Source organism: Battus philenor, unplaced genomic scaffold (assembly GCF_028537555.1).
Source record: "Battus philenor isolate CCGP_79_NKW_IND1 unplaced genomic scaffold, ilBatPhil1.0.hap1 SCAF_6, whole genome shotgun sequence".
Classification (NCBI taxonomy): Eukaryota; Metazoa; Arthropoda; class Insecta; order Lepidoptera; family Papilionidae; genus Battus; species Battus philenor.
In genome coordinates, this window is record NW_027181726.1 from 16504779 (window position 1) to 16518907 (window position 14129).

Genomic DNA, 14129 nt, shown 5'->3' on the forward strand with positions numbered 1-14129 from the left:
ATAGCAAAATTATACTATTTTTTAATATTAATTCTTCTCTGGCTTATTACAATTTACTTTGTTTTAACTGGTTTTTGATGTTTCGTTAGAGATTCTTTTTTTTGAGTTCATTTTTAAATATTGTTTACTATGGTAAAATTTTGATCTGTAATTTGTACGCAATTTCCGTAGCTGTCAAAACAAAAGATGTCAAACGCAAGGTTCTCGTGAGGCGGTTGCGCGGCGGTCGCTTCGGCTTCGGTCGCGATGTATTTAAGTTTTCGATTTAATTAAAACATAAATCGATTGAAAACTTTTGTAGTTTTTAGAAGGGCCAAAAAGTGATTAATTTGTGATTTAGATAATGTCAAGGTTGCTGTATTTACATAATTTTTCTTGGGCGTGTGTGGGCTTCTGTCACTGATATTGATTTGTTTTATTTTGTGAATTCGCTTTCTTCTATAATGTAGGTAACTTTAAGGCTGTAGTAAAGTTTAGCTTTAAATATATAACAGTATGTGTTAACCGCTGGTCTAGAATGTTTCATTAAAATGAAAACAAAAAGTTTTCTGCTATTTTCGACGTCTGTGTTCGCGATAAGTTTGTTCCTGATAGTGTTCCACTCGCAGCCGCCGCAGTCCATCCAGAATATCGTCACCCAAACGCATCAACACATAAAAGACTTTCAGGTAAATATATGCGTATTCACTGCGTAGTATACTGTTGTTTGTTACGTACCGGTGTCGGGCGGCAAAGCTAAAAGCTCAAGTACTTCCTGGAGGAATCTCCCGTTTCGAAATATGTATACATCTCAAGAAACTAGCACATTTAAGCGCACTCGAATGACTAATATGGATAATTTTAATTTTTTTCCGCATCTAGATCATTCTAGATTCAAAAAAAATATTGACAGCCACTAGGAAAGAAGATTCATTTAAATATTGCTTACGCCTAAGGATCATTTTGTATCCTAAAGTACAATGCAGGAAGAAGAATGTGGTTAATTAAAATAAATTGTTATGCATCAATTTACATAAAGATATTATAAGACAACCTATTGTCAATCTATATTAAGTATTCATTGTATAAGGCAGTGCTCTGAAACACAATCAAGATTCCATATTTGCTTGTTGTTCATAACAATGATATATTAAGATGTGTAGCTTCTAGAGTAATCCAATAATAATGTTCATTGTTTATTAGGAATTTGTCATTTTATTTATCTGGTATAAAGTCCTTTTTCTCAATTTATGGACATAGAACATAATAATTTTTTTCATATAATATCTCAATTTAGTGTAGATTTGCTTCTGCTAAAGTTTTTATTTATATTAGGTGTGTTGATTGAGCAGCACTATCTCAACTGTATTACAATAGACTTTAAACAGCACATTTTTCCTAATTTCCATCCAACTACATGCCTTGTATTATCTTTGAATTCCATATTTGATCTATATTATACAAATAAATCATTGATAACTATAGTAGACAAATAAATAAATAAAATTATGATTGTTTTATATTTTTGGAAATAATTGAAGATTCAAAAGTGCGTTAATCACCTATTTGTATGAAGAACATTTTGATTTATTATTTCTGATTTGTTTTACTGCTATGCCTATTCCTCAACTTCACTGTGTCATAATATCTGAGCGGTTGTAGTTTTCCATGTATGTCTTTATGACACTAGTCGCAGTTTTGGTGTACCCTTGCATTATTTATGGAGAATGTCAAGTTGTCGGTGTACTCAAGAAAATGTCTTTTTTATGAGTAGTTGAATTGCCTGGAGCTACCGCATGTATTTGTTGTTAATTTTGTTAAGTCATGCATTTCCTTGAATAATTAGCAACTGAAGTTTCCACATAAATGCATGCAATAACATACTTATAGGAAAAAAAATGCTTTTGAACAGAATATGTATATATGCGTAATTGACTGCATACTTAACGCAAATAGACTGTGATAATGAAAAGGTTATTATTTTACTTCAGTAAAATTTGCTAAAACATGTACACGTTAAGTCTCGCAGTGACCAATTGTAGTAATAGTTGAACGCAATGGATAATTTTGTATGATTTGATTGGTTAGAAGCGTGTCTAACATGACAAACAATGAAAAATCATTGCATTGTTGATGCGACTGGCCTGTAGTCTCATTTACATGTGGCATAATATGACAAAACGTCAGGCGTGGGTCCCGCAGGAGAAACTGCGCGATGTGGAGGCGAACCATTTGGTGCCGGAGGCTCGCTACGAACGCTTGCTGGGGCTGGACGGACGCGCGGAGCCCTGGCGGAACAGCACGCTGCCGGTGCTCGTGACGTATGCGCGCGGCGACGAGCATGCCCGCGCCGTGGGCTTCGTACGCCACGCCGCGCGCTTGCCCTACACCGTGCTGCTCTACAACCTTGGCCTGCGCCCCTACTCTCTCGCCGTGGTCAGTGCTAACAAACTATCTTTATTTTTCCTGAAGCTTAGCTCAAAAAAGTCTATACTAATAGCCTTCAACGCTCTGCTATTAAAAGTTACTCACCAAAGAAAACATTTTATTTTAGCCAGGTGAGTTTGTTAATGATTACCATAAAAATGAAAATATTTATAGTCATATATTTTAAATCAGTATAGTTGAATAAAAAAAATTACACTGGTTCTAGAAACCAGTGTAATTTTCAGTGTAATTCACTGCTGGCAGTGTAGATCATCTACCTGCCACCTTATTAAGGTCTTCGGTAGCTGGCTGGACCACTTCAACTCGACCCAAAAGAAGTCTATTGGGGAGCTTATATCCAATAATGTTTTATTGAAATGAAGACACGTGGTTTCTTTGTCGCTTGAAGAGCAGGCTTGTTGTTCCCTTCGCGACATTTTGCACGCACATTCAAGTGCGATTCCGTCAGGGCCAACTTTTGGACCGTCCAAACTGGCCAAAACAGCATTGCAAGTGGTCATAGATTGCTCTTGTTGGCGCAACACAGTTGTAAAGTGGAAAGGAGGCAACTTAATAAAAATTATCAAGTAAACTACTGTATTTTGGGTATCAAAACAGCTATTTTCTACTTGAAGTATACAGGGTGATTGGTTATTGGTGTATAAACTTTATAGGGGTGTATTAATCGGAATTATCCGATTCCGAATAAAAACAAAAAACGCTTTTTCTTCTGATATTATCATTACGTAATTTATTATTTCTGCAACCATTGATTTTTGGAAAGGATGTACCACAGATTATATATGTTGGTACACCACCTTAATAATAATATAAATCTCCCTGTTTACGTGTTTTAAAAGCTGTTATGTTGAAAATACGTAAGTCCTATTGACACTTAAATGATACTTCGAAATAGAGCAATGGTATCTATTAGTAATGACAGTGATTTAAGAATGTAGGTCGCAGAATCGATTCTGGGGTACGACAATCTTTGTGTGAACAACATTATATCATCACGTGTAAATGATGAAGAAAAATACACGTAAAAATTTGTGTCCTAGAAATAAAAATTCTAATGTGTGTATTTCAATGAATTATGTCTATGTAAAGAGAAAAAATCGCCTACAAAAAAACTATTATATTTTAAAGGATTTATTAGGTGATGTTACAGCTTGAAACTAATTGCTAAGGATATTTGTGAAAGACATAAGAAAACCCGTCCCGAGTTTGTTGGTGATCATCTGAGATAGGGGCATGTTTGGAACTCCATGTTAAATTCAAAGACGCCTTTATAGGGGAACACGATTTCATTTAGTTTTTTTTTAAATAAAAATAGAAAAAAAAACTGATCGAAATTTCGCGCGCTTTTTTTGACAGGTGTCAAACTATTGCAACTCGTCGAAGTGCGCCATAGTTGACTTTGATCTGAACGCCTTCCCGTCGCACGTGAGCGACGAGAGCATTTACGCGTTCCGGCCGCTCATCATACAGGTGAGGATATGTTTTTTTTTTAAATAAAAACTTTTATCATAACCTTGAAAATACGAAAATATTAAGTACGTGCTGAAAAAAAAGTCAATTTAAAAAGTGTAATAAATTCAAGAATTGTTCTAATACCCTATACCGTCTCGGCTGTTTTTAGTCGATTTGAACAAAGAACGGTGTTGACTTACGAATGTTGATCACTTTTGTGAATAATAAAACATCACCTGTTTCACACACGGTTTGAAAGGTTTTTTTTAATGACTTCTCCGTCGTCTCTCAAGCATGGCGATTATGGTATATCTCTCATTGATGCCTCTGGAGGCTCGTGCCTTGTATTGGGGTTCTATGGGCTAGAACGAGGACTAGGAATCTTGAGTTGGACGAGTTGTACTTGTTACAACGTGACGTCTTAAAAGCCGGGTACAAGGCAGCTGATGAAGTTCTAGTGATTTCACTAAACTTCGCCTGATTTATGGTCGTGTGTGGCAGTCCTACTGGATAAATCCATCTTTTTTTTTAAAGCCTCCGCTATTGGAGGCCTCACGTGCCCCTAATTTGTTGGGATCAGGGTCTTTGTTTACAAATAAGTTTTTCAAATTTTTATCTTTATTCTTCACTCACTTTCATTCTTTTCAATTTCTTTTGTTCTTACCTTTTTTCCTTCACAATCATCTCCTTCACATCTTTCATTCCTTCTTGCTTTCATCGCCATCATCTTATTACTTTTAGGTGGCTAAGTACATTTCTTTTATTTTTTTTATATCACAGTTTTCTTATTTTTTGGGTTTGACTTTTTTAATACAATACTACTTTGTCAAATCCATCTTATCTTATATAAAGTAAGATATTTCGTGTCTAATCTAAACCCTCCCTTCTTCAAATAAAAAGGGGAGTGGGCGCAGTTAGGTGCGGCTTAGTGCTTATATTTACAAAGTGAACAGACAGTTGGCGGTGGTTTGGCCACTTGGCGATTAGCTATCGATTGGGACTTATCAGTGGTGACGCTATCGAAGAGTTATTTGCGAGTGACCATACGCGGAATGACTGGACGCACGCGCCGGTGTGCGGCATCGCGCGCTAGTCGACGCCCGCGGCACTGTCTGCCTTTTTATTTGCAGTATGCCAAAGAAAAGTAAAATTGGTTTAAAGAAATATCTTCATAATAGAATTTAATAATGTGTGCACTTAAAATATTTTACTTTTAATTATTTCGTCGGACTGGGTCACGAGTCACTGGTGTACGTTTTGGACATCGTCTTGGACAGCGAATTGAACTTTTTGGATCGCATTGATAAATGTAATCTGTTCTAACAGTAATGCATTAGTTCAGTGTTTCCCCAACGTATTGCCCATGTCTCCACAGGGGGGCAATTTGGTTGTTAAGAGGGACAATTTGAAAGTGGATTCGACACGAGTTTAACCGCTTCGAGGAGGGCGTAAGAATTTTCAATGAGCTAAGGTGATAAAAATACTGCATTAGTTAGTAATGTACGGAATTCTTGCATGCAATGTCAAATGTTAGGTCATCATTACTTCGGCAGTAGGATGCCCACTTATGGACATTAGCCTGTCAGAGATTATCAACAAGACCGTTCCAAAGCGGTCTGCATTCAAAAATGTTAATAGCCAGCTGTATTTTGAATAAAATGATAAATACGAAAATTCAAATTTTCAGGAGAGACGCAAAACTAAATAATGGTTATATTTTAAAAAATATTGCGTTCGTAAAGCGGTGAAAATATTTATGAGAACATAATTGTATGTATTCTTAGCATGTCGAGTAGGAATAAAGTTTTACTTATATCATTAAAAAAAAATATGTCTGCCTATCTTCGTCATTTTTAGCCAAAAAAATTATGAAAAAAATTGACAAGGTAATTAAAACAATTAGTGTATTTTATACAAAGAATAAAAATAATTATCGAAAGAAGCAAATGATACTTGTTGTAACAGCTCCTTATAGATATCGGACTGTTTGTATTACGTGCGACAGAGATAACGCTCTACGAAGCCGAAATTAGCCGATTGTCTCTTTTCAAAGGTCGATGTGTAATATATATCGCCCGGGACTGTACGTCTTCTAGAAGTGATATTTTATTTAAATATAAAAAAAAAGTTAGTGATAAACATTTATGTTTGTTTATATTAAGTCGCAGTGCGTGATACGCATATCTCGTCAGTCATTTTTTTACAATCGACACGCGGTCGTAAAACCCATCGCTTTAATCATAATTTATTACATTAATGTGACAGTTAGCCACGAATTTTGCTGCTTTAAACTATTTTATAGGTATCACTTTGTGATATAAGACCTTTAATATTTAATGGAATCAGGCGTTACCTGTGTTTGGCACTAATCGGTGTAACATAACTCCTGAAAATGCGCCGTGGAGGGGTGAAACACGTGTTGAGTAATTTGGCGGTGGCGGTTGTGTGATTCGCATTGTTTGCCGCATACGCATTTATCAGCGGGCTGGCGGGCGGTGTATTTTATTGCATGACTACCACTGCATGTGCGGAAGTGGCTAAATATTGGTCCTTTTCTTACTTAAACTATTGACGTAACCTATTTTAATATTTAAAACGTTTAAGTAAAAGGTGATCATTTTGATATATTTTATTTATGTATATATTTTATAGTACTGCATCAAAAGCTTTTGTATGTAGTGTATCGCGGCAGGTTGTTTGCTATAAATAAGTTATTACGTTTGCAAGCTTTTAATATTCTTCTTTGTAGACACTAGAAAATATATACGTAGTTGTGTAATAGTAAAGAAAGAAGTACAATTGGCGGTATAATCACACGAGGCAACCAGACAATCTTACAAACAGCCTTAGCATGGAAACTTTAAAGGAATAAATTGCTGGTAGTTAACGTGTATGTATAGACAAAACATACATGTGTGTATTAACACGTTGAACGCCATGGCGGACACCATGTGTCCGACAGCATACTGTCCCCTGGGGCCACACCATTAAATCGAAAATCGTCAAAAAATCGCCATTGTCAGTAAAACCCTTTAAAAAATAATGGGCGACTTACGAAAACAGCGATTTACCCATTATTTCTCAGCGGGGCCGCGCGGGTCACATGCCTTGGTAAAAACAGTCGAAACACGTTGGCTCCCTAGAGGCTTCTGAAGTGATCGAGGGCATGCAGACACATGGTGTCCGACGCGGCCTCTTGGACCCAACATGATGGCAGTCACATGGTGTCCGTCGCGGCCCACTGAACTAAACATGGTTTTTAGTCTGGCGTTCAACGTGTTAACATACATGCATATGTATACAGCATATGTCTACTTCTTCTCAGACGCCTACGGCAATGCATATGCTTCTCCCAAAGATCGCAACGAGGACTGATCCTGCGCTGCTCGTATCCAGCGACTTCCCCTTGACTTACTATGTTATTGGTCTACCAAGTGTGGGCTACCCACGCCGCGTCTACCGGCTTAGTGATCACCACACCAGAACCTGTCTGCCCCAAGAGCCATGACATACATACTTAAAATAAATACAGTGTCATACATAATTATAAATATAATAATGAATAAAAACATCTAACTGACTTGGATCAAAAGAATAAATAGAGAAATAAAAAACTAATTTAAAGATAATTATTTTCACAGTATAATTGTTAACGTTTGATATTGAACTGTTTTATTTATGCCTCAGATGAATTAATTTTAATTTTATCGCACGCGGTAAAGATAAGGAAACGGAGGTATCACCTGGTTAGTCGCTCCCGGGATTTGCGACGGCCTCCGCCGTGTTTGCACAGACAAGCCGAAAGGCAAACACCGCCAGAACGTACAGCGATGACGTCATACTCCAATATGTCGTTAAATATAAACATATGTACTCAAAATCTTACGGAGTGTTTAGTTACAAGTGCAAAAATCTTTAACCCGTCAATTGTCTATAGATATATCTGTCTGCAACGCTCCCCATTTTCTTCTAAGCCAGAGTTCCCCAAACTTTTTTGTGTCGTAGACCCCTTGCCATGTTTTGCCGTGTTGGGTAGACCCCCTACTTACCCGATATTGATTTCCTGTAAATTTCTTACTGTAGTGAAGTTTAGTGTTAAAAACTTAAAACACATGTTAATTTATACATTTATTAATTGAATTTAAATTAAAACTACTCAAAATAAAATTTTGTATCTGTTATGTATAATATACGTAACAAACCACAAAGTTATATAATAATTTTTTTACTTCATAGGTACTTTTATTAATAATGTAAATGTTTTGATATTATAAGATAGTATGATGTAAGTAAATAGGTACTATCGGTGTATGTGTTGAGATCCACTATCGCGGACCCCCATTTTCATTTCATGGACCCCCAAAATTTTTTTCGCTGACGTAGACCTCTTGCAGGTTGTCATAGACCCCTAGGGATCGATATAGACCAAGGAATCACTGTTCTAAGGCATATGGGCTGCAATTTCAACGAATGCAATCATTGGACCGAACATTTAAAGATTCTTGCGATAGTTTGGTTACAGTTAATTCTGCTGAATATGTGAAAAAAGGAGTACTTGGCACAGATGCTTCTGGAATTTCCTAGTTACAATTGTAACATGGTAGTATAAGCGAGATGGAGCCACTTGATACACATCTAAAGAGCATCTGCCGGTGACCAGAGAGTTTCCGGAGAAGCTGATTTTTAAATGTAGATATAACATGGCCACTCAGGAGTAGAGATCTATCTAGCAGCAGACTTATTTTTATGAGGTTATCGAAGTCGTGTCTGTATTCATATACACCAGATATGCTATGTCAACTGAAATAAAATGTTAACAAAGATTTACCGGCGGTCTCTTTGCAAATGTATATTAGGAAATTTTCGCAATAGCTTTGAAGAGTTCAAAAAGGAAAATGGACGTCATTTAGATCAGGGGTGAGCAAACTTTTTAATCAATTGGCCAAATTACTTATGGGTGGGTCGCATATATATGTTATCAAAGTAATGCGGTATAGTGTGCGCAAACTATTAGTTTTATTATATTTTCAACTGCTAGTTACATCCTGAGGTATGTGAACGGAACGACCTTCAATTTATTCCTATTATTCGTCTTCAGGCAGTGAATATTATTTCTAACTAGTGGTTGTGATCCGGCAGCACGCGCTGAGCCGCACGGGCGGCGTGGTGTTCTGCGAGGGCTCGCAGCGCTGGGCGGGCACGCGCGCGCAGCTGGCGGCGCTGTGGGCGCGCGCGGCGCGCAGCGGCGTGCTGGCGTGGCCGCGCCGCGCCGCCGTCACGTCGCTCACTCACCCGCGCATGTTCGCGTACCTGCGCGCGCGCGCCGACGACTTCCTCTTCGTGCAAATGCTGGACGCCGAGCGGCTGCTGGTCGCGCCCGCCGCCGCTGACGTCATGCGCCCCTGGATCCGCTGCGCGCTCACGCTAGACTGCATCATGCCCATAGGTGAGCATAAATCACCGGTCTTGTGCTGCCTTCATTTAGCTACTTCCCGCGACTTGGACTATGTCGTCGACACGCTACACTATTGTTACCCAAGCTGGGGCTCATGCCCCACAGGTGGGGGGGGGGGCAATCCGAAAGTGGACTCTACACGAGTTTAACAAGTTATACATGTAACATAGGAAGGCGTAAGAATTTTAGAAAGGCTAAGGTCGGGCATGGCATTTAAAGGTTGAAAATACTGGTATAGAGCCTTTTGTTAATAATGGAAATGCGCACCGGAACCGATTCAAATTCAAAGTATCCTTATTGTAGTAGACATCTACATGCGCTATAATGCTAGTCGAATAAATATTAATACCTCAAACCAGATGCATATGATAGTAGTGCAAACTGAAGTCTGTTCAGAAATAAAATTATAAAAACTTTTATTCTATGTATCTACTTTGTCTGTGTCCCAACAGTGGGAATCTATTAATGGTAAAAACATTTGCAGGTGCGCAGTCAGTCGGCTGTAAATTCGACAAGAAGCCCCAGTATCGGTATTCGGGATGCCACGCACAGGACGCGTCAGCGCTCAGCATTGTGCTCGGGCTGCGGTGGGGCTTCGACGAGTCGCGGTACGTGGAGCGTGCGCCCCTGTGGCGCCGGCAGCCGGATGCAGCGGCGCGGGCAGCTCTAGCAGCGCTGCAGCGCAACGCCACTGACGACGAGCACCGCCCCGACGCGCTCACAGACCCTCCGCACCCATGAGCCTTCGCTCCACCGCGCGTCCGTGCCTCTGCTGCATATAACAACTTCCGACCAACGTCACCGTAGCTTTCCAGAAGTTTCTATTAATATTTTCTTAAAACAAAATTTATTGAAGTCATAAGCGTTGAACAGTTATCTCAACCACCTCCGTCATATGCAAGTAAATAGCTTTGGACATGATCAGAAGCTTCTGTTGCTACTTTCAAAGATGAAAATTACACATCAAGCATTAACACACATGAGGACACAAGGGTATGTTGAACCAAATTCAGCGCCGTCAAAGGAATGACCAACAAGTCACGAATTCGCTAATTTTGTACAAACTACAAATTTATAATTATCTAGAATGACATAATTTTACATAAAATTGTATTTATTACACCAATTAGTTGTATATTTGTAACATAAGTTTTTTGGCACGGTGTTGCCAGTTCGGTGTAGTCGACATTTCAGTGTTGCCGCATGTAAAAATAATTAAATACCGCGACATTGATTTGTTTTGAACACGGACCTGTGTGATTGAGCACGGACTAGGATAGTTCTTAGTGTTTAGATATGCAGTATTAACCGCAGCTTGTGCAGCTTATGATGAACTGCATCTGTGTTGGGGCAGCAAACTGTGATTTTACGTTTATTGCACAATTAATGATATCCAACGAGATGAAGGCACCATCTTTATGGTCCAGCGTTGTATTCAAGTTCTGGAGTGGTGACCACTAGAATGCCCTCCTAGAAGGTCAGACCTTGGTCGTCAGAAGAATCTGGATACCGGTTCTTTTGGAAGTCTATCGGTGGCCTATGTCCAGCCGTGGACGTCATATGGCTAAGACGATGATTATATTAATTTTATTTTGTTCGAAATCGGATGTTGCCATATATCAAAAGTGAATGTTTTTGTTGTGATTTGAATCAAATTCGTAAGTGTTGAATATCAATTGTGATCATATAATGCGACATAGTATTAATTTATTGCCTATGAATAAATAATTAATTGAAATGGCATTTAAAATCAATGAATTATTAGTTTTTGATAAATATTCATAAAGATATGATTTTTCAAATACCTGAAGCTATTTTTGGTACTAGCATAGGGTAATCATAACATGGATAAGGTTTTCAAAAAATTGTTTTCAAATAAAGGTCTATGGATTGTTATTGTGAAATTTTGAGCCAATATACACATAGCAAATTACTTCCAGACTACAACTTTATATTTAAAAATCTTTGAGACATGTCCATATTAAGATGTGCATAGATCTGGCATTTTCTGCCAATCTCTTCACCGATTTCGATACTGATTATTATATTTTCCAATAGTTCATTTCTATCTTTATGAATATTTCTATGAACTATCTTTTTAGAGGAGAGGAATCGGTGAGGGGGAAAGCCTGTAACCTTCGTTGTGAGAGGTAGTGGTAAAAACGTTAATTAATCATGTCTCAAATTTGTTTGGACTATACATCGTTTGTCGCCAACAAGAATACATTCCTACCTTAAAAAAACAATAATGTGATAAATTTGATATATCCAGTACACGTGTACTGAATAACAAACCTATTATGATACTAATGGAGTAAGTCCCGTGGTAAATATTATTTTGGTTTATGAATTCACGTTACACTGTTTTTATATTGCCTACGGTGTTATGATGATGAATTTTCGAATTCTTCAAGTTTTAGGAGTAGGAATGTGCAATCATTTTGTCTCATCTTACACAAAATCTTTCATGTCAATGTCATCTTCCATCATCAGAACCCAGAGAGAAAAGCAACAGGAAGTGATCTTGGGTTCCTGCAAAAAAATGATTTAGATTGGACTTTAGTAGACTGAATCTGGAATACCTTTAAAAGGCTATCGCACCTCGCATTAATCTTCACATCCTAGTTTTTGGACTTGGTGGAGAATTATGCTTACCTCTGGGAAGCGTGTGTATTAAAATCAAGACAAAATAAGTATAAAAAGAATTGTCTTACTACATGTCAGCAATCTCCCTTCCCGTTTCTTCCCTTATATGGGAAATTACATGTTGTGGGTAGTTTTAAATTTATTTAATGTATTTTAATTTATATATTTAATGTATTGTGAATATACAAATGTAAATTTTACTGTACATTTAATTTATAATTTATTAATTTTAGTCATAATGATGTGTGTATGCAATAATGTTTAAGACTGAATATTTTTATGTTCTAAATTGATTATTTATTATAAAATGGCAACATTATTATTAAGTATTCTACAATATATTTTATTTTATTGATGTTTTGTATGGTATGATCTTGGGGCAATATTTGAACATGGTTTAACTTCATGTATATTTGGCGTGTATCTATATGTAGTGCAATACACATTTGAAATATGTTTTGATGTAGATATTTAGGATGGTTTCTTCGTACGACAACTTTGTATGTTAGATATTATTAATTGTATCGAAAATTAGATCTTACACTCAGACTACATAAGGTTGAAAACTATTCCGGGCTATCTGTTTTGAACACATCTTTATATATTTTGGACTATATTTACTTTTCTGCCACGGTGTATAACAGACAATTTAGATCAGGGATTCTTAAACTATTTTAATACAAGATACCACTTATAACGATTTTGTTAGTTTTTTTTTTGGTTGGTTCTAAATATGGTTTTAATATATTTAAACAAATAAGAAGAGTTATAAAGTTTGATAGTAAAATTTGAACTTTCTAAAACATGACAAGAATCGCAAACTTTATATCATTGGAGAAATAAGTCCTGATTTAATTGAATTTACCAGACCAATGGAATAATAAGTCAAGATGATTTTGTAGAAATGTTATTCTACAAGTTTTACAGCATGTGTAGTAGATACTAAAAAATTAAAATTTTCTTAATATAAATACGAAATACAAAGAAATCATTCGTGTATTCCCACTTTAATACGCATTGGATTGACTCAAAAAATGTCAAATTTAAATTTAATTACAGAATACTGAGTTATTTTTTTGTACAGATTTACATTGACCTCTGGAAAATTAATTTTGTCTATGGAGTCGATTTTGACTGCTTTGGGAATCTCTGGCTAAATGTTATATATATGCAGTGTGTGTATATATATATCATGCAATTATTATTATTCCACTATTAAATTATTCCTGGTTTAAAAGCAATTCTTTATTTTCTTGTACAAAGTATTGATCTATGATAAAAAAATATCTAAACACAATTCAATGATATGAAATCGATGAGTTGTTCGGCCCTTTCAGATACAGTGGAATGTGAATGGTAATGGCGGAAAGCGTGTGTTGGCCTAAATCTAGAGGGTTTCCTAATTTCAAAGACATCGCAGCAGGAAGAGTGCAGCTCGAGGCCTCCCGGGAGAGCCTCGGTTCAGGCCGTTACGTACTACTGTTTCAGACTGAGAGGCCGACAATCTCTTAATTAGCTATGTGAACGCTCCATTGAGTGATTAATCTCAAGGTCCCCCACGACGGGACTTCAGCTTGAGTTGTCACTCGTCAGTAAAACCAGAAATCTCAAAAATAACCCCATGTAGCTGTAAAAGTCTTCAGTGCGATCCCACTCCACTTGTTGAATCATATTTCAACTAGGCAGTTACATTACCCGGCGATAAATATTGCTCATGGACCTTTGGAAAGAGACAATCTGATAATTACAGCTTCGTACACCATTGTCTCTGTCGCACGAAATACAATAACTTACAAAACGTCACATAGGTAGTGTAGTGTGGGACAGAGACAGTGCTCTACGAAGCCGAAATTATACAATTGTCTCTTTCCAAAGGTCGATGTGCAATATAATATCGCTGGGTAATAATAAAAAATTACGCGTAATAAATTTTGACGTAAGCAAATAAAGTATTTATTTTCACACGCCTTTGAGTGATACGTACATATATATATATATATATATATATATCGCAGGTAACAAACATGTAGCGACTGTTCAAATAACGGTCAACCGTACACTTGTCCTGGTTTACTTTATAATCGCCCAACCAAGTGCTTCACTTCACAAATGTTTGCTTCAAATATTCATAAGTATACGATGTATATTT

At 37.1% G+C, this 14129-nt stretch overlaps 1 protein-coding gene across 1 annotated transcript; it reads left to right on the forward strand.

Annotated features, from left to right (window-relative positions):
* The first annotated feature begins 205 nt into the window (after nt 1-205).
* Nucleotides 206-11136, forward strand: LOC137930360 (uncharacterized). The gene is made up of 5 exons (XM_068773601.1): nt 206-668; nt 2167-2415; nt 3784-3897; nt 9019-9325; nt 9819-11136. The coding sequence occupies exons 1-5, from the start codon at nt 531-533 to the stop codon at nt 10073-10075; spliced, it is 1065 nt and encodes a 354-aa protein (XP_068629702.1). The 5' UTR covers nt 206-530; the 3' UTR covers nt 10076-11136.
* The last annotated feature ends 2993 nt before the right edge of the window (nt 11137-14129 follow it).